This window comes from Cynocephalus volans, chromosome 4, assembly GCF_027409185.1.
Source record: "Cynocephalus volans isolate mCynVol1 chromosome 4, mCynVol1.pri, whole genome shotgun sequence".
Classification (NCBI taxonomy): Eukaryota; Metazoa; Chordata; class Mammalia; order Dermoptera; family Cynocephalidae; genus Cynocephalus; species Cynocephalus volans.
The window spans coordinates 80,578,474-80,604,343 of NC_084463.1; the positions used below are offsets into that span (position 1 = coordinate 80,578,474).

Below are 25,870 nucleotides of genomic sequence, written 5' to 3' on the forward strand. Positions count from 1 at the left end.
TTAAACCTTATAAATTTTTTTCCCCACAGCTTGGACCGATTAGCCTTGTGTTTATAGGAATTATTTCTGTTCACTGTATGCACATATTGGTACGTTGCAGTCACTTTCTGTGTCAGAGGTAAATGTGGATTTGTTAAGTCTATTTAATTTATTTTAAAGCTATGTATTTATTTAGAGCATCATATAGTCTTATATTTCTACTGTGCTTTGCAAGTAGAAGTTGTATTTCCTTTAGCCGGTTAAATAGACAAGTCTAAGATAAGGAATATAGAAAAGAGTAGCATTTCATATGACTTAAATCTGGTCAGATCTATTTACTTTAAAAGGTAAATAGAAATTAATAGTGAAGTAGAATGGTTTTTCTTAGTTAGTGTATATAGAAAAAAATCAGGAAAGAAGTATAAGGGAAATGGAGGCAGTGGTATGACTTTTAGTTATAGCATAATGGTCTTCAATTTATTGGTAATTCAGTTTTGGGTATAATTAATACTTTGGTGCTTTTTACTGATGTATTAGTTAGTAGGTAGTCAATAAAGTAATATTGTTTAAAATTTATTTTTGTATCATGAAATACTTTTACTGGATATTAGACCAACTTTTTAAAAATTTTAATATCACCTGTTCTAGTAGACCAGTATTCTAGTCTTGACTTTTTGTTGTTGCTGTTGTTAAATGCTCTTAAAACTTTGGGTAAATAATTTATGGTCATTAAATAACAATGCATACTTGAAAAAAGAAAGCGGGAGAGAGAGAGTGGAGGAACAGTACCTACCTCATGGGGCAATTTTGAAGATTAAATGAGATAGTTTATGTAAAAATATATTGTAGAGCTCTGTACAGAGGTATTGTTAAATAACGCTATTCTAAGAATGGAATAATTTTGACATGAAAAATGAAATTGATGTTTTTAGGTATTTGAAATATTTAAATCCATGAAGGACAAATATTAGGGTATTTATATAACTAGATATATGTAATCTTTCGCAGTAGATAAAAATTAATATACTACTGGTAAAAAGGACAGATATAAAATTTTAAAATTTCGTGAACCATGCTTTAGGATTATGTAGAGCTTGAAATTTCGAAAACTCGTCTATCAGTGTGCAGCCGTGCATTTATTAATTTCCATTTAGTTGATGTTCTTTTTAAGGAATGGCTTTATGCACCGACTTAAAAATTTTTTTCCTTTGTATGTATGTCCTTAAATTACAGGTTTAAAAAGTCAACATTAGGTTATAGTGACACTGTGAGTTTTGCTATGGAAGTAAGTCCTTGGAGTTGTCTTCAGAAGCAAGCAGCCTGGGGACGGTAAGTACCTGTCATGTTATTAATATCTGGTTGTCAAAATTATATTAATTTTTAAGTATTTTAATCTGACAAGGTACATAAATGAAAGTATGATAAACTTGGGAAATAAACGTAAATAACCTTTAGCATTAGAACAGTGTTGGTAGTTTATGGTTAAATATGGCCTTTCTTGGGATTTTCAGGAAGTTAGATTTGTTTATGAGCTGCTCAGAGTTCCTGATATACTGAGTAGATGAAGGAAGGAAACAGAACTTATTAACAACCTAGGGACTTACCCTGAGAACCCAGAATCCCAGACCCCACCTTCTTCTTTCTTCTGCCCCAGACTAGAGGCAGCTTTGTCTACTTTTTCTACGAAGAAGAATGGCTTTCAGATGGAAGTGGCTGGGATGATTGTTGGTGGGACATTAAAATCAAAGGTGGATGAAGAGAAATTAAGGGAATACTTAAATGTAATTCATTAGAGAGAAGAGATTTTAATTCATTTCAGGGTAAAGATAACCTACAAATGAGATCCATGAAGAAACATGGAGAATGGTGGAGTTATATGGCAAGGAGGAAGATAGGCAAGGGCCCTTCCAACTTCAGATGGGAGAAGGAGGGTCTATAGATTTTGTAGACCATCTTGTTTGTCAGGTTGACACTGATGGTCATGCAGGAGAGTATAATGAATTAGTAAGCGCATGCTGTAGTAGTCACATATTGTTCCCAAACTCAAAGGAAGAAGTATGTGCTATATATTAACAAAATGTAGGCAAATTTTGAACTTGATTGCTGCTATACCCAAATAATGCTAATCTGACTGATGTCTCTGGTGACATATCTTCCTCACTCCTGTATGCTATTTTATATAGCTGGAGTTTACTAGAGTATCACACTAGAAAATAAGAACAGAGAAAAGCTACTGGAGAGGTGTCTCGTGGTGTGATTAAGGGCTATGCTTCCAGTCCTCTCCCATTCCATATTCTTAGCAGTGATTGGATAGTAGAGAGCATGCTCATTCTATTTGGAAATGACATGAAGCTAGGAGAGGTAGGAAATACACTGGGTTGATCTGAAAAAGATCTGGAGAAGTAGGAGTGTTGGGCTTACTTTAAGAGATGAAATGTTTTTACAAAATAATTTTATAAGCAGATACACTTAAACTGTTGAATTTCAGAAATAGATAATGGTGGAAAAATTGTGGCCTTTTAACTTAATGGAGCATCCTTTTGTTCTATAATAATTGTAGTGATATAGTTATCATAGAGGTATGATCTTTGTAAAAAATAAATATTTTAAATGTTTCTTATTTAAGGAAACAAAAAAGAATATATGCTGTTATAGAATGTTTTAAAACAGTTAAAAAGAGAAATAAAATATATTGTCATTTCAAGCAGCTCTTCTTTATACTTATTTGTGTGGATATCTCTTTTCAGGAGTGTGGTTGACTTTTTTCTGGTGATAACACAGTTGGGATTCTGTAGTGTTTATATTGTCTTCTTAGCTGAAAATGTGAAACAAGTGAGTATTTCTCTCCAGTTACTGAAATCATTTCATTCTAATGCCCTAAGTTATGCCATCATGTTTCTTCTATGGAAGCCATGGTTGAATATGAAAATATGTTCATTTCATAAATGATCTTCCTTTGTAGATTTTCCATTAGTCTTCTCTTTTGCCATTTAAATTTCTATTATAGTTGTTTTTGCTGTTCTTGACATAATATCAACAATGATTGTTCTTTCAGATCAGAACATGACATTATTTATTGATTCTTAGCTACTTGAAATTTAGATCTCAAAACCATACATAGATGCTTTGGGAGCATATTCTTTACATTGAGGCTCTATAAAGAAATGTCCTGAATAGTCATTTCTCAAAAGAATACATACAGATGGCCAACAGGTATTTGAAAAAATGCTCAATATCACTAACCATCAGGGAAATGCAAATCAAAAAACAATGAGATATCATTCCGCCCCAGTAGGAATGGCTGTTATCAAAAGGAGAAAAAATAACAAATGCTGGCGAGGATGAGGAGAAAGGGGAACTCTTATACACTGTTGGTGGGAATGTAGATTTGTGCAGCTGTCATGGAAAGCAGTCTGGAGGCTCCTCAAAAAACTACAAATAGAACTACCATATGATCTAGCAATCCCACTGCTGGGTATTTATCTAAAGGAAAAGAATTCAGCATACCAAAGAGGTATCTGCACCCCTATGTTTCTTGCAGTATTATTCACAATAGCCAAGATATGGACTCAAACTAGGTATCCATTGACAGGTAAATGAAGGAAGAAAATGTGGTATATATACACAATGGAATACTTCTCATCCATGAAAAAAATGAAATCCTGCTATTGTGGATGAGTCTGGAAATGTTAAGTGAAATAAGTCAAGCACAATAAAATAAATAACTCATGTTCTCACTTATATGTGGGAGCCAAAAAAAAGTTAAACTTTTAGAAGTAGAGAGTAGAATTGTGGTTACTAGAGGCTGGGAAGGAGAGGGGTGGCGAGATAGTGAGAGGTTGGTTAATGGACACAAAATTATAGCTAGATAGGAAAAATAAGTTCTAGTGGTATACAGTAATGCTAGGCATCTATAATTAACAATAATTTATTAGATGTTCTCAAATGGCTAGAAGAAAGGAGCTCAAATGTTCTCATCACAAAGAAATAATAAATTTCTGTAATGATGAATTTGCTAACTACCCTGATTTGATCACTACACATTGTATACATGCACTGAAATATAACTCTGTACCTCATAAATATATACAATCAATACATTTCAATTAAAAATAGAGAAATAAACATACACACAATATATAAGGCTTTAGTCAGCAGCCTAAAAAATGAAACTAAAAAGTGAGTATTCATCACTAAAATCCAATAATTATTGCCATTGTCTAAAAACATGCTGTGTCCAATAATGTACAGTTTTCTATGATTTTCTGTATATTATGAAGGTTTACTTTAAGAAGAAGTGGTTTGCAGCCTTGGTAGATATTGACAGGCCATGTGGACAAACATGCAAAGAACTGAAATAAAATTTGCCTCTATCAAAATAACGCCAAACCACATTTGTTTATGCCTGGTGGTATTATTCCTACATTACCCCCTTCTCTTCTTTAATCATTATTTTAATCAATAATATTTATTGATTATTCATATGTACATGGTGCAAGAAGCTGATATATAGAATTATATTGTAGGTATTTTAATGCAAAATGATGATGTGAATTTGTTTTCTAAAGAACCTGTATAGGTATATATTTGACTCTCTTTTCTAAGTATAAGGTAGGCTTCATTTTATATTTAGACCAAGAATTGACAATTTTTTTCTGTAAAGGGCCAGCTAATATGTACTTTTTTGCTTTGCAGGCCATATGGTCTCTGTTGTAACTACTCATCCATAGATAACGATATGTTAACAAATAGGCGTGCATTCCAGTAAAATTTTATTTGCAAAAATAGGTGGTAGGCCATGTTTGGTCTGCAGGCCATAGTTTGCTAACCCCTGATTTAGTCTATCCCTGTACACTATATTTGAGCCACTTGATTAGATTTTTAATGTTGGACAAGCTCATTGAGTCAAACCTTATTTTATAAATAAGAGAGTTCTCTTAAAGGGTCACAGCTAGTTAGTAATCAGAACTTAAATTTCCAGATAGGTGTTCTTTCCAGTATACCATGTCTTAGCTTCTAGAAAAGTTTTGTTTGTATCTGGAAAAGTTTCAAACCTAGTTTAAATGTCACCTTTTCTGTGAAACCTTCCTCAACTGTCCATTCCATGCCTTCCTTTTCTTCACATCTTGCCAGAATTTATTGCTATTTCTCCTGCCTTCTGTAACACTTTTAAGAACAACCTTGGTCACACTGTATTAAAGTTAATCTGCAAGTTAATTTTCGCCACTAGACTGCAAGCCCCATGAGGGAAGGGACCACTATATCTGTTGTGTTCGCTATCATAAACTAGCATCTAAGAGTACCTGGCTTCCTGGTACCCAGTGTGCTTATTGGCTTGGAAGGGAAATGAACTCAATAGACTGGGAGAGATTGTTGGGTTTTCATCTCTTTATTTCTTATACCTAGTACTGTACCTATTGGACACTAGCAAGTGTCCAATAAAATTTTGTTGACTGAGAGTTAAACCTTCTGTTTGATTTCTCCAGTGGATGGTCTCTCTGCCACTTTCCTTGCTCCCATCCTTGTTCAAACACCCTTTTCACCCATTTTCTCTGTCAGCTATTCTCTTTCAGCCCCTACATGGTTGTTTTAGCTTGGTTTGTCACTTCCATAGCTATTTCTCCCTGAGTCTATAAAAGGAATGGTGTCAAGAAATCAGTGTTTTGACTGATGACAGTTTTAGCCAGGAGGGTACTTTTAAATGTTGTCTACATCTGAGATCCGCAATAAATTAGGTAGTTTCACTTTCCAGTCCCATTTTATTATTTCTTGTTCCAAATATTCTACTGCCAAACTATTTCTTCTTTCTCTTCTTTTCCCAGATACTTGCAAACAATTACATTCTTATATACAGTTTTCTGGAAGAAAAATCCATAATCTGAACTATTGCTGTTCCTTTAGATGCAGGCATTTCTTCCAACATGTTGTAACTGTAGAAATGGAGTGAAAGACTTTAGTGAGAGCAATTAGAGATCAGAGATGCGGAGGAGATAGAAAAGAGTAACAGTTAGCAATCAGAGTTAGTCTTGTTTATACACTTTAGTTTGTCAAAATAAAGTGTCAGTGCTTTCATTAGTATTACTCATTATAGATGATGTGCTTTTCATTTTACAAGTATTTAATTACAAAAATTTCGTATTCCTAAGACTCCTAACTCCATTAAGAAGCTGTTTGTTGTCAAAAACTGATAAGACATACCATCCTACCAGTCATTTACATAGAATGCAATGGAAATTATACCTTTCTAGGTTTGTGTACCATAGTAGTACTGTATCTTTTCTAATATCTCCTAAGAGTTACTGACAAGCTGTATTTGAAATTAAGAATAATGCTAATAATGCCCTGTAGTTTTATATTTATCAGCAATGAAATGTATCATTTAATCTTTACAACTACTCTGTAATGTAAGTACTATACTCATTTTATGAAAGAGGAAAGAGTCTCACAGAATATGAGTAATGTACCTTAAGTCATGTGGAATTAGGCTGAAATCTAATTGGGCTGAAATCTAGGTCTCTGTCACAGCTGCCACCCAGTGTGTTAATTGTTCATCACTGGAAAGGACATTGTCTGATTTTAGTTGTGTGCGTGAGACATAAAGAGTAGAAAAAGTGGACAAAATAAATGTCTGTAAGCTTAGGGTTGGTGACATTCTCTTATGAAATATGAGAGCACTTCAAAAAGTTCATGGAGGGATTGGTATTATGTTTTAATTTTATTTTTCCACAAGCTTTTTGAAGTACCCTTGTGCTATTAGTTGCTTACAAAGTTGAATGAGAAAGTTTAACTTATTTGCACATTTCCTAAGAAGACCAGGCAGAAAAAGTGACTCTCTAGGAGGTAAGGAGAATGGATGCCTGCTATAGATAAAAAGGTGAAAAAGTCTTTTGAAACATAAAGAGCAACATGAAAAAAGACATGCAGCCAGGCTTGAGAAAATAGTTGAGATGGTCCCTGAAGCATCATGAGATCAGAGATTTTCACTCTCTGTACAGAGCTGTTCTTTTACATTTGCTCGCAGTGCTTGTGATGATTCCAGTCCATTGTGGTTACAGCAGCTCCTCTCTGTTCTTACTCTAAGATACTCTAGAAAATTTCAGATAGATAAAATAGTTTATATGGGCATGGAGAGAGCACAGAAGCAATATTACATTAATAGGGGAAAAATGTAGTGATGTCAAAGACTATTGACTTTAGAATCATGAGATACGAGTCAAATCTTTGCTCTCAGTTTTAACTCACACATTGGGCAAGACCCCCCTTATGCCTGGTCAAGCCTCAGTTTCCTTATTTGTAAAATGGGAATAGTAACAAAATCTCCCCTTGTTCTTTATAAACTTATTGTGAGGCTCTGACAAAAGGTTTGTGAAAGCCTTTGTAAAAAGTAGAGCAGTATACAAATGTAGGGTTATTATGGCTTTAATTCTGCATTAGCTTTCTAAAGAACATAATCTGCCTTTGGAATTTTAACCATTAAATTACTGAATCATTGAAAAACTAATAAGTAGTGGATTGTAGTAAATTTGAGCTCTAAATGGAAAAGACTGAATTTAGTAATTTTATTTTATAATATTTATTTCAGTGTTTTACATTTTGGTAAAAATGTGAGATCATAGGAAGTCCTATTAGATAGTCAATCTCTGTCTCTAGAGGGCACCAAAGGACTCAAATGTTTACCTGAATCTTGCTCTAGGTATGTATTTACATTTTTATTTTATTTTATTTTTTAGTCCTGAAAATTTTTATAGCCATCGTTCTGCCAAAGAATGCTAAAGTGTTATAAGAGATTTGTGATAGAATTCATTTTAAATTCCCAAGTACCTAATAATTCAAAGTGCCCTTTTATTTTTTTATTTTTTTAAAAAGATGACCGGTAAGGGGATCTTAACCCTTGGCTTGGTGTTGTCAGCACCATGCTCAGCCAGTGAGCAAACCGACCATCACTATATTGGATCCAAACCCGTGGCCTTGGTGTTATCAGCACCGCACTCTACCGAGTGAGCCACGGGCCGGCCCTCAAAGTGCCCTTTTAAAAATTGGTTATATAACTTCTATTCTCTTGCCAGGTATCCTTGTTAGAGCTTAACTTTGATCATTATCTAATCTAATTATCAGAAGTACTGCTTTGATAAGAAGTACTTGGTTCTAAATAATTTGGTTACTGAGAAAATTGAGTCAACAGTGGAACATGTTCTTAAAAGCCACGTAAAGTGAATTACCAATTTTGCTTTTATTTCAGATTATAGGAAATAAAATATAAAGTTGGCCAATTGTAAGATAAATGTGAGCTATGCATTTCTTAAATGGTGCATGGTGTAACTTGAGTGTTTCTTAATCCAGTATATAACTTAAAAATCTAGTAGATATATTTCCTGCAGTCTAAGATGATGTGTACATTTGTAGTGACACTGAACGTTGCTTACCGTGGATTATAAGTATAAAATTAAAGTAAAGAAGCACTTAAATTATTAATCAGATTAGAATTTTATTTTAAACTTCTGATTTGTTGGCCTCTTATACTAAATTTAGAGAGAGATGTCAGGGTAGAGGCCACTTGGCAGGGCCACCCTTTATTGGCTACAGTATTTTGGTCAGGTTAGCATGTCACCTTTACAACCTGGATTCAGGAGTCTCAGGCCTGGTTTTGAATTCTAGAGCCACCACTTTACTGGCGTTAATATGTGAGTTTTTTTTTTTCTATCCTTTCTAAGTAAGCCTCACTTTCCTCAACTATAAATTGATATTAATACTACCCCCAACTTCAGAGTCATTTTGATGATTAAAAGAGATGTTTATAAAACATGTGCTTCAGTACCTGACACACAGAAAGTACTCAAAAACTACTAGCTATTATTATTACAGGGTCTGTTTCTTAAAAATAAATGTATGCAGAGACTTGATAATATCGGTGTGTTCAAAGGAGGGTACAGTGTTCGGGGGCAAATAGGTTTCACTGATTTTCAAATTATACCTCTGCTGTAAGATTTTAAGATTGTTTCTAAAGTTCTCTACAATTTCATTTCTATTTTAGTAAATTGGATTGTGTGATTAATTGAATCAGAGACAGCTTTTAATATATGGAGCCAATAAATCATTGTATTTCTTTTGAAATCTGAAAATTGGGTTATAGAAGTGGCTGAATAAGTTTTAAGGTAAAGTTTGTAGAAATTTTTTGCTCTAGCAAAAATTTAATTACTGTCTAGCATGTGACCATGCATGAATGTAATGGATCCTTAATAAATATTTATTGATAGTGATGATAATATACAAACAATTACTTTATAAAAATTCTAAAGTTAGGCTATGGTTTTTAAATTTTACTTTGAATACTGTATATTTCTAAGAGGTACTTAGAGCTTGTTTCTTTTTCTGAAGAAAATCAGCCAGAGTAGAATATCCAATAGCCATTCTAGACAAGTATTTTTCCAATTTTGATGACGACAAAAGCAGATCTTTGAGTCTTTGGGGTCATGAACATGATACTCACAAAGCTTCAAAATAAATTAGTAAATCCATCCTCATAATTTTCTAATGAACTTTATTTTCACAGTACAATAAAAGAAAGTATCTTGCAAAGAAGATTGTCCTACTTTAATTATCTTTATATTTGATATATATGTTTCTAGGAAGCCAGAATATCTTGAAAAAATGTAAATATGTTATTATAAAGTATATCATAGGAATTTTTCATTGAGTATATAGATTATAATTTTCTTTGTATATTCTTTTAAGATTCTAAGTTGATGGAAGTTTTCCCCTCTTTCTTATTCTTCTGGTAATCCTATATAGGTTCATGAAGGATTCCTGGAGAGTAATGTGTTTGTTTCAAATAGTACCAATTCATCAAATCCATGTGACAGAAGAAGTGTTGACCTAAGAATATACATGCTTTGCTTTCTCCCATTTATAATTCTTTTGGTCTTCATTCGTGAGCTAAAGAATCTGTTTGTACTTTCATTCCTTGCCAACGTTTCCATGGCTGTCAGTCTTGTAATAATTTACCAATACGTTGTTAGGGTAAGTATAACATGTTTTTAGTTAAGTGTCACATATTTCTTATATAAGAAAAAATTTTGTTTACTTTTGAGGTAAAACTAATGATATGTAAACATCCCCTAATTCATATATGGCACACTGTAGACAATCAGTGAATGGTTTTCTTTTGAGGGATACAGTTTAATTAGAAAAGTATATGACATAGAGATTGAAAGACCAGGCCTTGTGGTCATATCTCGTTCTGAATCTTGGTAAATATGCTTCTGGGATTTTGTGACAGTACTTCAGAAGACAGTTAATACCTACCCTGTGAGAATTACTGTGAGATTTAGGATTGTGCTGTTAGTACAATGCCTAATATGAAACAAAGAACTCAGTAAATATATTGTTTATTTCTTTAAAGTTTGAACCAATCACAAGAGATGGGTGTATAGACTGTAATCTTCTTTCACCTAGGAACCTTTATTTGCTGCCACCACTTCAGTCCATTGCCACTGCATTAGTCTGTAACCCCTTTATCTGAAGCACATGCTATAACCTCAATTGATTACATTATCCATAGTCTGGAGATTCTTAACCTAATTCCTTAATAAGAATCTGCTGATGGGCTTCAGGAGATCTACAAATCCCTTAAAATTGTTCATAAGATTTATTGTTTCTGTGTGCATATATGTGTTTTTCTGCTGAGCAGGTGTATAGCTTTCATTTCTCAAAGGGGCCAGTGACCCCCAAAAGTTTGAGAATCCCTTTTCTGTTCTTTCCTGATGTAATCCACCTTATGTATTACTTCCAAGGCAATCATTGTAAAATATCCATTAGTAATTCATTAGAAAATTTCATGATGGGTCTGTGTTTCATGTTTTCCTCTCTCTGAATTCTAAAACCTGCAGCCTCTCTCATAGCACATAAGAGTGGAAGGGGATAGCCAGGAAGATCACATAAGGCTTTATGGAGTTCATGACCCCTTAGCTGAACATTCAAGAGTTAGTAGAGTAGAAAAGGAGGTTCCCTGGGTAGAGGGAACAGCATCAGCTGGTACATGAAGTGAAATAGCATCCTGCTTACTTTGAATAACAGTTTAGTATTAGTGGAAGATTCAAACTTTTTAATACCCTTTTCATTCTGAATCTAACATGCTTTTAGTCACGTATCATCATTATATCATACAATTCTATCTATGCTTCAGATGTTCTAGATCTCTCTATTTCATAAATTATCCATAGGCTTTCACACTTTAGTTGCTTTGTCCATCCTCTTTTTTTTTTAAATTCTGCTTCCAATCAGGTAAGGCAGAGAATGCAGGATGGCGAGGAGAGTAGGAGCCAGACTTGGGGTATATGGAAGAAGTGGCCATTGCGGAGCCAGAGATCTTGAACAGATGTGCAGTGTGTGATATTGTCCAGTTAGTGAGAATAGGAACAAGGCTAGAGGCAGGACCAAATAATCAAAGCCAAAGTCTGGGCCCCTATATACAAATAAGTGTAATGAGAACCATCAGGGCAGAGTAAACACTGAAACCAGAAGGAGACTGCCTTAGGGAGCAGCAGAGTTTTGAGGTGGAAAGCCAAAGTCAGGAACCAGGTATCTTAGAGAACCGAAAGAGTAATAGAAATAGAGTGGAGAATGAATTTCTGTTAGGAACCAGCAGTGGTAGTTGATGACTGACTGTATGGCTCTCAGCTCAGACCCTGAGTATGCTTATATATTTCCTGTTGTGACAGGAGCCATACCCAGTGTGCACAGCCTGGGACTTGCAGGTGGAAACAGGTAATCAGGAATATTTCCCTCAGATGGAATGTGTGGGCATGAGGGAAACAATCGCTTTGGCAGTGAAATCCTAACAGTTTGGCTATGTTTAACATAGGATGCTTAGTGTTTATTGAAAGAATTATTCACTTTTATAACCCACATTTGCTGCTGTGAAACTCAGAAGTATGTAATTTTGCTCTTTCATTTGATATTCTTTCAAATAAGTGAAGATGTAACCTGTCTTATTTATTTTTTTCTTTCTCTAGAATATGCCAGATCCCCACAACCTTCCAATAGTTGCTGGTTGGAAGAAATACCCACTTTTTTTTGGTACTGCTGTATTTGCTTTTGAAGGCATAGGAGTGGTAAGAATTTAGTCTTTATTTTTATTTTTTAAACTTGTACGTCAACACATAGATTTATATAGTGAAGCTATATTTTAAAATGCATGTTTTTCTTTTTTGTTTCAGTTTTCTTTATTCCTGGAACACAATTTCCAGTTTGGTATGAAAGACTTGAATTATAGTTTAGTTCTTTCACTAACCAAGAGTTTAATCTTAGAATATCACTTAGGCTGTCTAATTCTCTTATTTTTTATCTGTGAATATTTTTGATATTGTGGAAAATTTCAAATCAATACAAAATTTAGAGAGTAGTATAATGAATTCTTGTGTAAGCTTCACTCAGCTTCAAAAATAATAGCTCATGGCCAGTTTTGTTTTATCTATATACCACATATTCAAGCATATCCCAAACATATTTTATAGACTAGATTATTTGAAGGGCATTGAAACAGTTACAAAATTAGTGTTATATAGAAAGAGTCAAATATAAATTCTCCGTTTAGATTTGTGCATGTCTTGTTTGTTTTGAGGAATGATGTTATCGTAAAACTAATACCAAGAGATGCAAGCATCTTGAGGATTCTAAGATCTTACATATTTCCATTCAGGATATTTCCAGTTTATTTAAAGCCTAAATTTGTAGATTTGGGGAAAGTAGAATATTACTGTCTACTCTTTTCTATAACTTGTGTTTCATAGTCTGATGATTTGGTAGGGGGAGCAAAACCGCTTGTAAACGTGTATTTATATGAGCCAAGACAAAATAAATCTAAAAGACAATTTTATGTCATTTTACTTGGGTTTTTGCTCTCTCTGAATTCTCTCTTAGAGAATTCTAGTAAATTCTTAAAAACTCACAACTCCATTTATCACTGTTGCAAACAAAACTGCAGATATTCATTTGTTTTTAACTAGTGAGCTCTTGTTAGTTATTGGACATTTTCAGTTAAGTGTTGTTTCTCTGACATCTCAACTTCAACATCTCTGTGACATATACTTCCACATCCAAAACCAGCTTCATTTTCTCATTTCTCTTTTTCTTTTAGTTTTACTTTTTGTTGCTTAAGCTTGAGACATTGGATTAATTCTTTTTATTCTGTTGTTGGTTTCCTGTTCCAGTCAGTAAATAAGACATGTTGATTCTTCTTTCATAGTTCTCAAATCTGTTTCATAAAGGAGATTATATGTAAAACAGCTATAATGGTGTGTGACACAGAGGAAGCCTCAGGAAACATTAGTTTCCTTCCTGCTCTACTTTTCTATCTGCACTAGTACCATTTTTGACCACAGGCCCATATTTCAGGTTGGCATTATCTCCAGAGCATCCAAATTGCTCTCTGTTCTCTTTTCTATAATTAACAGTTAATATTTGCATAAGGGTCTGACTTACTCACATAAAATGTGGGGGTATTCGAGTTATCTTTCCATGGGGTTATTGTGAGAACTGCCTGCCTGCTGCACACAAAGTTTTTAGAATAACACCTTGCACATTGTAAGCCCTCAGCAAATACTTGCTGTTATTATTACTTAGTGTCTTTCACTGTATGGTCAAATCGCATGGTCAAAAACATCCGAAGATTTTCCTAGCTCTGTCTCCTGAGAGACCTGCAAGCAGTGAGACCACAGTAAAAAGAAGTCTACCCAACTCCCAGATCTTGATTTTTAAATACCATTCTCCAGCAAAAGAACCAAAGTTCTTTGGAAAAATTGCTGATTCTAGGGCCAAAGCAAGGAAATTTGAGGTGAGTCTGGAGCATCTTGAAATGCCAGAGAGTAAGGAAGTGCTTAAAAAAAAGAATGGAGGCATGTCAAAGGTTCACAGATGCCAACCTGATAGAATTCATAATGGCCAAAGTTGGAACAGCATGAGTAATAAAATAAATGAGTATTATGTTATAACTCAATGTATAAAACAAATGTACATGAATTCATGTTAATATAAATAAATGATAAATACATTATAGAGAATTCCAAATAATTTGTGTAGATACTACTCCCTTTAGGAGATGTAGCGAATCCCCCCAGTCCTCAGAGTATGGGCTGGATTTAGAGACTTTCTTTCAATAAACAGAGTATGATGAGGGGGTAAAAAAGTAACTTTACAGCAGAGAAAGCTGGCAAATACTACCTTAACCAAGTGATCAAAATTAACTTCAGCAGTGGTAAATCACGTTAATAACGTGTGGTGAGAAGGGCACTTCACCTCTGTGGTATCCTTCTCTAAAACCTACGCTCCCAGTCTAGTCATGAGGAAAACATCAGATAAACCTAAAAGAGGGACATTATGCCGACTACTTAAACAGAACTCTTCAAAACTGTCAAGATAATGAACTGTAGGAGGAAAGACTGAGAAACTATCCCAGACCAGAAGAGACTAAGCCATGGGGACAAAATGCTATTTGGTATCCGGGATAGGACCCTGGAACAGAAAAAGGACATTAATGGAAAAACCAATGAAACCCAAATGAGTTTGGAGTTTAGTCAATGGTAATGTACCAGTGTTGGTTCTTGGTTGTAACAAATGTACCATGGTCATGTGAAATGTTGACAGTAGGGGAAAGTTGGTCAGGGCATATGGGAGCGTTCTCTGTTATCACTGCAACTTTTCTGTAAATCTAAAGTTATTCCAAAATAAAGTGGGTTTTTTTTTTAATGACAGGTTTGCTTGCCAGGAGTTGATTTTAAATCTTTTTTATTTTAAAAATTTTAAAATGTGTAGTGTAAAAAATATATAGCACATAGAAACATACTTCAACAATCATATGTGCTGTTTTAAAGGAAAAAATTTGCATTTTTATAAAAAGACCAATATGTATAAGAGAGACAATGTTGTTTTTGAATTGCATATATCATGTTCCCTTTAAAAAAAGAATTGTATTCTTTTCTTAGGTCCTTCCACTGGAAAACCAAATGAAAGAATCAAAACGCTTTCCCCAAGCATTAAATATTGGCATGGGAATTGTTACAACCTTGTATGTAACATTAGCTACTTTAGGATATATGTGTTTCCGTGATGAAATCAAAGGCAGCATTACTTTAAATCTTCCCCAAGATGTATGGTAGGTGAATATGAGTTTGTTAATCCTAATTTATGTATTTTATAGATATACTTTACCAATATTTGATGATAGAGGTGTGTTTGTAAATTTATGGTTTAAACATTTAAAATTTTTATTGTGATTTCTTTATTTGTATAATCTAGAATTTTTTCATAATCCTCAGAGGAGACCACCTATAAATTTACAGTTCCTTGTTAGATTTTTTTTTAAAAAAGACTACAAATTGTAGGTTGTTCCAATTTGAGTCAGGTATAAGAGTAAAACATGGATTCTTTTAATATGGATTCACTTTAATTTTAAAAAATGCTCAATCAACTCGTATATCATGAAGGGTCGAAGAGGGAAAGTGAGTTGTCAGGTCCTATCTGTATTCAACCTTGAGAGAAAGAGAATCAGTCAACAACTTCCTTCCCAAGTTGGCTTTTTAAAAATTTTAAGATATTCATATCTGAATATTTTGGCCAAGTATTGGTTTGTTAGCTAATGTGGGGAAAAGAGTAAAAGCATTGCAAATTTTGAAATCTTGTGTTTTCAAAGCTTAAGTTTTCACTGGAACAATGAGTTATTTTCCCCCCATAATCTGATTTCATATATTGCAAAATAATTATTAAAAAATACATTTCTGCCCTTTACTAAGATATTAAATTTCTTTGCCACCAGTGTAATAAGTTTTGTTTTTAAGCATGAATCATTCTGTTCTTTGAAGTATTATTACTATTTGTCATATTGAATGGATGTAGTTTCTGAGAATTACCTGTCATACCCATTTCTGATCATTAACATTAATTTAATTAATATTTGATAAGTATCAATCATCTACTAAATGCATGGGAGGGATATCCAGGGAAGAATAAATGTAGTCTCTAACTCTCAGGAGCTTTGGCAGTGAAGAGTTTTAAAAGGCTTTTTAATGTGCACTAAACATTCTTTAAAAGTTGTTTTATGTTCTTATATATGCTCAGAACACATTCCCATGACTTGAAGAAAGTTTTTTTATTCTTTAGAGAGGGAGAATTTTCTGGGTAAATTTTTCCTTTCAACTCTCTTAATTTCTAAAACTTTAGTTCATAATGGTGCTTACCATGGATGCTTATTTAAAACCAAAATGAGAACAAAGGTTGATAATGTCCACAGAAAAGTTAAGTAGAGAAAAATGGTTTAGAGTGGTTGAAAAAATAGCTGCCAAATATAGAAATAAGTGGGATTTTGAAACAGAAAAGAAGTAAAAGTGAAACAGTTGATTTTAAACTGAAGCACTTTTTTAGACACCCTCTTATTTCTCTATTACTTTTCTTTGGTTGATGATGAGTGGGCACACCAACTTCTAAAAGATCCAAACCATTTTATTTACCATTTTAATTCTGTGTAACACCAAATAGTAATTGCATATAATTACTGTTATTGAATGGTATTAATAATAACCAGATTCTTAAATAACTTCAGTTTTATATCAAAAATTAATTGTGCTTATATGCAAAATGAAGTATTTTTATTTTTAAATATATTGTAACCATATTTTAAAAACATGTAAGTTAAAATATAATTAGAAAAAAAGGAATGTTCTTCTTTTAAACTAATAATAAATAGATTGTTAATTCTTCACAATTATATGTCAGAGTATACAAAACAGGAATCTTTTGGTTATTTTTGCATATTTTTAGTAACTTGATCATTTATGTTTAAAATTTAAGCTTCAAGCTGAGAAATACATCCTTAGTTAATTTTAAAATCAAAGTTTTATTGTTTCTAGTCCTAAGGAGTTCCTTCTTTTCTAATTTTGTTTGTAGTATTTTCAAGTTTCTTTTCACTCAGCTTTTTAATTTCTTCTTACTCACTTCTATGATGAATATGTTATAGCAGGAGATTTATTAAATTCCTTCTTGCTTGGCCATAGTTTAGAGAACTGTTTCTTATCCTTGCTACTTTAGCTCGTAAGACATAAGAAATCAGCTTAAGCCTAATTAGTGCTGAGGTTTTTCTTTACCAGAAGTAGAATACTTTATATCCTTTTGAAATGATTGAATTTTTCCCTAAGAATAAAACACTCTTCCCTGTGCACAGGACTATTAGGTGGGAAAGTAAAATTCGTCAGTGGTAAGATTGTTGTTATCGATGATGTTTCTGTTGAAAAAGAACATATGTGTTAATTACTGGCCCGAAGCTGCATGCAGCACATTCGATCCAGTCTCCTCTCCAGTTTGTTTCTTAAATACAAGAGTGATTGGGTTTTTCTTTTGATTGCTATAAAATATTAAAATATTTTTTAAAAATACAACACATTAATTTTACTATCTGTAATCCAAGAGAGTAGGCTCTGTAATGTTCCTCTGTCCTAGGGTTCTACGTTTTCTCTCCATGTCATTATCAACATTTAAAAAGTCTTCTTTTGCAAGACAAAGGAAATTTATCAAAGTCTTTATCAAGACTTATATTCTGAGTTTTGAAAGGATACTATCTACAATATAGAAATGTAAAGATATTTATAGAACTGTTTGAACATTGCTGTGCTGTTTTGAAGCACTGGGCATCAAAGAGATAAGTTTACTCAGATAACACCACCACTGCCACACAACGCAACAATTTTATTTCCCTTATTAATATGACTTTAACATAGGAAGTATATATAATTTAGAGAACTTTGCAAGTTGAAACCATTTAGATGCCTTCCTTTTGAACTTGAGATTGATGACATATCTGAAAGTGACATACCTACTAAGATTTTCAAGCATGAGGAACTATAATTCAGAATTTATTATGAAGTTTTTCTTCTGTATATAGATCACTTGAGGATATGACTAAAGATTTCAAAGACATATGGTATGCTCAATTTTTTAAAAGAAAGTTGAGGAAACATTAGTTCTTCATGGGGCTGAAGTTTCAGAACATTAACCTTAAGAATTTTGGCTTAGCCCTAAAGGAATTTTTTCTAACAATATGACCCAGACTTTTGCATGCTGTATTCAAGCCTTCTAGGCTTGTCAGAATGAGTTGTCCATATTATCTAGACAACAATAAGTGAAGATCAGTTGGCTTTAGCTAATAAAATTCTGGCTTAAATTTGTGTTTTGGATTTCTTGTTTATCTTAACATTAAAAATAAAAGGAGGAAAGCTAGATTCATATTAAAAATAACTACATTTTGAATTTTTTCCAGGTTATATCAATCAGTGAAAATTCTGTATTCCTTTGGCATTTTTGTGACATATTCAATTCAGTTCTATGTTCCAGCAGAGATCATGATCCCTGGGATCACATCAAAATTTCATGCTAAATGGAAGCAAATCTGTGATTTTGGGATAAGGTCCTTCTTGGTTAGTATTACTTGTAAGTATCACAATATATTTATATCATAATAATTCTTTTATTGTTGTATTTCTTAAAATGAAAGCTTACTTAAATTATATTTTTCATTATTTTAAAATCAATGTTACTCACCTAGCTTGGATACTTTTGGTGTTAAAATTCTGTTTTTCTACTACTACATTAGAAAAATACGAACCAGATCCTATCACACACTAAGAAGAACTAACCAAATTATTTTGAAAATGACATTGGTGATGATTAAAATCGGATACATGATGGGCCCCTCACGTTGTTGGTACATATTTTACTTTAGTTCTAGTTTTCCTCAGGTTTCTTTTTTCAGAACTTTTGTATGTTTAACAGTTTAATTTTCTATGACTGCCTATAAGAGAGGGGGTTATTTTATTTGTCTTGGTTTGTAATAATTTCACTGGCTTATTTTCTTACTATTTGAAGGAGTGTGTATAATCTCTTATTGAGGTTTCACAGTATAGAATGCCTCTGCAAGGTAGCATTAATAATAGAGACTTACAGACCGTGAGCTTGAGTTTGGTAAAAGGAAAGAGTGTGAGTTTTGGAGTCTCATAGATCTGGGGATTCAAAGTCAAGCCTACCATTTACTAGCTGGTGTCTTTAGGCAAGTATATACCATCATCAAGTCTCTTTCCTCAACTATGAAATGAGATAAGACTTTCTTATGGCATTTTTATGGCATTTAAAAATAATATCACCAAGGCAGCTGGAAGTTATTATGATCATTATTGTAACCATTATTATAGCCACAAATGTAAGGTTGACTGCAACACCTGACTAAACTGGGATTGCCTAGAATGATACCAGGGACCAGATTACTGGTGTTCTGGGGACACAAACAGCTTTGGAAATTCTGTGTGTAGGATATTATTAACCATCTTGTCCCATTCAAGGTTAGAGAATGGTAGAGCTAGAAATTCTGGGCTACTCCATAAATTGCACTGAGCAGCCTGGGGTGGAGCTTGTGCCTAGATTTAAAGAATTGGGTGTATTACTTTTTTTTTTTCCGGAAAGAGAAAAGGAAAGCTGGAAAGAGTAAATAAAACTTATTTTTCTAAGTAATCATTTAAATGAATTATATCAACTAATAAAAGAAATCATATTGAGAAATGATGTCAGTAAGCCCATACTCTGTCTGACTACTAATGAAACATTCAGTAGGAAAAAGTTATATTAAAACACTTTGGAATATTTTTTACACGTGGCTTTTATTGACATTTTGATAACTGGGCTAAATAAAAAGACTAATTTCAGTAAAAGTTCTTTTTATTAATAGATGTAGCACAATTCTGTTCTGAAAGTATATCCCCTTTTAAAATCAGTTACTGAATATCAGTTAAAGGAGTTTGAAGGCAATGTTAAAAGGAGGTTGGGATTTTTTATAACTTGACCTATTTCTGCATATTGCCTGCCATTGTTATATTGGAGCTACTTATCTGTTGAGGCACAGACCATACCGCACATGTTACTATGAGTTTGTTCCCAAAGGCCAGGGGCTTTTCCTCAAGAGCTGAGTTCATAGCACAGAAAACTGCAGCTTTTTCTTTGCTGCTGCTTTCTTTTGGTTAAAAATAGTTAAAGCTACTCAGTCATAAATAAGGATTATAGTTACAGAATTATGCTTTGGGCAAAGAGAACAAAAAACGTACAAAGTTACCTTCTACTTTGTTGGACACTGAACTTGATTTGAATTGTTGGTACGCATCCTTGCAAATTAAAGTGAAAGACAACTGACGTTCATGGCAGGACTGTTTTTTATTCAGTTCTCCAAAGCACTTGAAAAGAGGTTTTGGGCATGCTCTTTACTCATAAATGTGTGTAAACAGCTGATGGGACCTTGTAATGTTCATGGAGCAGCACTAGCAATGAGAGTGGAGGCTCAGCTGGATTTGCATTGAAAATTGAATGTCATTTAGTGTTCCATAATCCTTTCCAAGTACTGAATCCACGTTGTATTGATCTTTAAAGTAGCAGGATTATCAGCTTGGATAATGGTGGCTATATTCTAATATCCGTTTAACATTTGAATCATCCTTTTAAAATGTCTTTTTATTGGAACTTAAGAACTTTAGAGGATGAGCCAGATTCTTCTTGCATGTTCCCTGTAGGTGCTTGCCTGATATAAAGACATCTCACAAGTGAGGGAGGAAAGTGGATAAAAACTGGCCAAAGGCCACTATGGACATAAATACATAAATATGTTAAATTTTGAAATACAGTTCGAGACCAGTATTTCAATTCCATGTATGAATTGAGCCTACCGAATATATTAAATACTGTTTATTTTTGTTATTGTCCAACTTGTCCAACTTGTAGATTCTTCTACTATTTCTAATTTGAAGAGTCCATAACTTTGAGGGTATTCTTTCTGTTTTTAGTACAGTATGGCTACATACGTACCAAAACCCATAAAAATCTTTAGTAGTTCATAGAATACTAGAGAAAACACACTAAAATCCTTCATTTAAGTTAGTTGCTTCTTCAGATGGAAAAAGTTCCATTCTCTATCCGGATATTCTATCTTAGAATCAGTAGGTGTATGGAGAGTACCATTAACTATTTATATAATTAAAATTAATATGCTAGATTATTTTCCACAGGTTTTTTTTTTTTTTTTAATGTTTTTGTCCTGTGTTCTGATGTATCTGCTCCTACCCTTCAGATGCAAATAATGGACTTAAAATAGATTTTTATTTTCATATCAGAGAAAGAGTCAGCAGGTTACCCTTGCAGCATTGGTGGCTGTGGTGGACTACACATGCAGCATTGATGTCTGTAGCAGCAGAGGGCCATCCATGTTCTGCCATCTGTTGGCAGGGACTGCCATCACCTCCTGAGGTCCCCACACTCCTGCCATCTGTCAGTGGGGGCTTCCCTTGGCTCCTGAGGTCCCCATACTCCTGCTATCTGTTGGTGGGAGCTGCTCTCAGTTCCTGAGGTTCCCTTGCTCCTGCTGTTTGTCCCCCACTTGAATTTAGTTGTCATGTCTACTTAGTCTCTTCCTGTCTTGAAGTCCTTGTCTTTGTCTGTTTTAACCTTGACCCTTTTAAAATGTCAGTAATTTTGTACAGTTCCCTTCAAATTGGATGTGTTTGATGATTTCTCTTGATTAGATTGAAGTTAAGCATTTCTAACAAGAATTCCACAGGAAACATGCTGTGCACTTCTCAGTGCATCACATCATAGCATCAGTTTGTCTTATTGGTGATGCTAACTTTGCTTACTTGGTTGAGGTGTTTTGTGACATATTTCTCCACTGTAAAGAACTGTTTTTCCCTTTGTAACTAATAAATATTTTGTAGGTAGATGCTTTGAGACTATTCAGATATCCTGATCTCATTCAGTTTTTGCCCACTAATTTTAGGATACTTCAGTGACTCTTCCTGCCCAGTGATTACCGTGGTGTTTGCTTAATGGTGATTTTCTATTTCCATTGTTCCTTGTATTTTTATTAATTGGAATTCTACTGTAAGGAATAGCTATCTCTTCTCCCCCATTTATTTATATCATACCATCCCATGTTTTGTGCATTGTATGGCAGGCAGAGTAATGCAAATATAAAAAAATGCTTTGGAAACAAACTATCTAAACTTCTTTGCCCAGAATTTTACAGCAAAAAATTAGTTGTTTACATAAGAAACTCTGTTGACAAGTGAGAGTTCAAGAAATGTCACTCATTGTTTTAGTTTCTTTGTTTTCTTTTTTTTTTTTTTAGCTGAGAACAAAGTAAAGCAGATTTTTCCACAAGCAATAGTTTAGTAGTAAGACTTGGATTAATTACTTTTAATGTATTGAAAATATCTACTTTTAGTATTCATGTAAGTACTAAACATTTAAATAAGAAAAATACGTATTTTCATTTTCTAGGTGCTGGAGCAATTCTTATTCCTCGTTTAGACATTGTAATTTCCTTGGTTGGAGCCGTGAGTAGCAGCACATTGGCCCTGATCCTACCACCTTTGGTTGAAATTCTCACATTTTCTAAGGAGCATTACAATATATGGATGATCCTGAAAAATATTTCTATAGCATTTACTGGAATTGTTGGTTTCTTATTAGGTACATATGTAACTGTTGAAGAAATTATTTATCCTACCCCCACAGTTATAGCTGGCACTCCACAAATTTCCTCTCTAAATCTGAATTCAACATGCTTAACATCTGGTTTGAAATAGTAGAAGCAGAATTATGAATCTTCCAGTTTTGTCTCAGTTCTGAAAATGATTAAAGAACTAGTAAAATGCATTGCCGTATACTTAAAAGTAGTACCAAACTGTGTTTTCTTTTGGCACAATATTAATATTTTAGTAGTAAATTGCAATTCTTTACTAGTAATTGTAAACTACAACAAATTCTTGATTTTAAATATTTATAATAATTTCAGAAAATTCGGTTTTGAAAATGGAAAAAAATTAAAATTAATATGTAAAAAAATTAAACAAAAAATACTTCTGCTATTCTTCATGTCATTAAGAAATACTTTAACCAAAATTTATTTTACCCCCATGCCACTCTTTTGCCACCCAGTTGAGAAAACAGGATTTCAACAATAAGAGAATTACATGACATATGTAACAAAAATCTCTCTCCAGTCCATCTCAGTGAGTGTCAAAGTAAACTTATGTAGAATGTAAAAAATATCTCAATATCTTTTTATTAGAGAACCAAATACTTACGATTATTAGCTCCTAGTAGAGAAAACTCCCATTAGCGATAATTTAAGCATCAGAAAATCCCCAAAGCTATACTATACTGTAATGGTAGTTGATCTTAGTCAAGAGGCACTGTGCAAGATTCAGATGTAGTGTTTCAATCAAAGTTGAAAGGGACTTTAAAGGTTATACAACTCCCTTATTTTTCAGCAGAAGAAATGGAGGCCTAGAAAGATGAAGCAACTTAAGTCAAGAGCACTCAACCTTGAGATCAAGGGAACTTGATCTTCTGACTCCCAGGCCAGGACTTTTTTTTCACATCTCATCCATGAAAAAGAATAAATTAAGTTCAGTTTAATTTTAGTGTTAAGTCTATTTAATTATATTTTAATACTTTGAAAGTGAGTGTGTAATCTTTGAATAGTATATGTGACCTGAGCAGAAAATTAGAAAACCTTAGCCTGCACTGTGGCCATATAAACCTCAACAAGGGAAAGAAGCATGTTCTTTTTAAAAAGAATAGAGACCACTTGCTGGCATAACTGCTGGCTGGTAGAATGTGCCAAGCTACACCATGTGTGACTTGATCTCTCCTTACTGCTTCTTCCCTTTCCTGGGTTTTGTAGGCACCGTCTTCCTTAATGGCAGAAAATAGATATCTCACAAAATACAGGATTTGTGGACTTCTTACAGCCCGGTGGCTTTCCTTATCACAGCCTCTTATTGATCTGAATGGGCAGAATAAAAGAACAATAAAGGGATTAATGCTTAGGAAAAATTGAAGCAATAATAAACTGTCTGCTAAATATTAAGACACTCCAGGCTTCTTCTGGAGAAATACCTTCTATTACTCCATATTCTTCAACCACAGTTATTAGCCAAAATCTCAGTTGATGGGGAAGATTAAAATTCTTAAGTTTAAAATGCTGAGAATAAGATTGTCTCCTGATTTTTAAAAAACTTTATAGTTTAAAACATGAATTTTTAAATCAGGCTGGTGTTACTCTAATTTGTAATACCATACTTCAAGGTATCATCAAGATCACTGTAGTGTATATATTCTCTATTTTTGTATGTAAATGTTAACTTAGTCCAAGTATTTTTTGCTTATATCATTAACTAATCATCAAGTACAATCCTAAAGATATATCAGAAGCTTTATTTTGGTACAAATTCATAAGTATCAAAACCTTTTAAAACATTTACTTTAGATATCAATAATTGTGATACTTTTATATCAAATCTGTTACCTTGAGCCTTTAGTTATACTGAGAATGCAGAAGTTATGAGAAAAGTAATCTTCACTGAAACTAATGTTATATGATCTTGGACATAAGAATAAATTAGTTGTTTTTAAAAATTTATAACTTGGTATACAATCAGTTGAAAACTATTTTATTAATAGAAAGCAGTATTAGGTTTTTGTCATCTGTCTTCGGATAATATTTCTAGTCTTTGTGTACTATTTTATTTTTATATTTTCACCTGCTTAGTTTCCTTATGGAAATCATCAAATGCAGTGAAGTTTTATATAGTTGATCATAGCCATAAATTTTAAATTCAGCACAAACACATCTTGAGCATATTATCAACTAGGCTTCCTATGCAATAAGAATGCTGAATCAGCAGCCATTACTAAATTCACTAAATTACCAATACTTTAAATACAAGAAAATGTTGAAATGCAGAAAGGAAGAGGGGCTAAAAAGGGATAAAGTAGTTTTAATTGTTAGCAAGAAACACTATTTAGATGCAAAGTATAAATGCACTTTATAAAGGATATTTGATGACATATTTTATTTGCAAAATAATCAGTGGGTAATATTTTTTTCTCTGGAAATTTATTTTTAATGAGTCACAGTTTTCTAAATATTTTTGGAGAAGATATTTTGATTATATCAGCTGTTGCTTTCATATTGGGGGCCTGGAGAAATGAGAGTTATTGCACCTGTCAAATTTTGTATCTCATCTCTTGGTCTATCACATTATGGCTAAAATCACTTCAGCATTTTATCTGCCACCACAATGAAGAACTCTTCTCTGCAAGTTAATCAGTTGCCTGAGAGACTTTTCTACTACTGAGGGGGGAGAAAGGAAAGCTTTATTTACTTCCGATGAGCTCTGTTCTAAGTCAGTTATCACTGTTCCATTATTCTCAGTATCAGAGTCAACTTGTCGAAACACTAGTTCTCAGACAGTTTATCAGAGGATCTTTTTTTCCCCACATGACCAGATTCTTATTTCTAGTCCTTACTTCTTTAATTATGAAGAAATAAGAACTAGGGCTTTTCCTTGGTTTAAAGACTATAGCTTAGGTGGTGTTACCAAGTGAAAACAAGTACTTTATTAGCAGATGCCATATTTCATACTGAAATTAGCTAGATCCTACATTCACGTGTGTGCACACACAGACACACACATCAGTAATCTATGTGATCTAGATACCAATACTAATTTACCATTTAAATTGGGTCTAGAAGGATGTTGTACTGAAAATCTCACTCTAAAAGTATTGCATTAGAGTTTTCTTGATAACAAATATAAAAATACAAGTTTATACCCTGAATAAATTAAGCTGTGGAATTTTGTTTTTCAAATGATTTTGTTAGTTTGAATGTAAACTAAATATTATTGCACTTTAGTCAATTCTTCTAATTTATTTTTCTTTATAACAGAGTATGAAAAAACCTGTTAAGGTATTGTAACTCTTTTGAATTTTCAATAAAATATTTTGCTTGCAATTGCCTTTTTAAATA

General features: G+C 33.3%; 1 protein-coding gene across 2 annotated transcripts in view; it reads left to right on the top strand.

The window, feature by feature from the left end:
* The window catches only part of SLC36A4 (solute carrier family 36 member 4), a 38,382-nt gene extending 14,975 nt beyond the window's left edge, over window positions 1-23,407 (top strand). Inside the window, exons 4-12 of one of the 2 annotated variants that reach the window (XM_063094107.1) lie at window positions 30-118; window positions 1,213-1,308; window positions 2,727-2,811; window positions 9,769-9,996; window positions 11,991-12,089; window positions 14,958-15,127; window positions 18,281-18,450; window positions 22,330-22,521; window positions 23,325-23,407. In XM_063094107.1, coding sequence (XP_062950177.1) covers window positions 30-118; window positions 1,213-1,308; window positions 2,727-2,811; window positions 9,769-9,996; window positions 11,991-12,089; window positions 14,958-15,127; window positions 18,281-18,450; window positions 22,330-22,521; window positions 23,325-23,344 — 1,149 coding nt within the window. In that variant the 3' untranslated portion in view covers window positions 23,345-23,407. Of the gene's footprint in view, window positions 1-29; window positions 119-1,212; window positions 1,309-2,726; window positions 2,812-9,768; window positions 9,997-11,990; window positions 12,090-14,957; window positions 15,128-18,280; window positions 18,451-22,329; window positions 22,641-23,324 lie in introns of those variants that run through there. The other variant, XM_063094106.1, reaches the window with a different exon arrangement.
* Window positions 23,408-25,870: the final 2,463 nt, after the last annotated feature.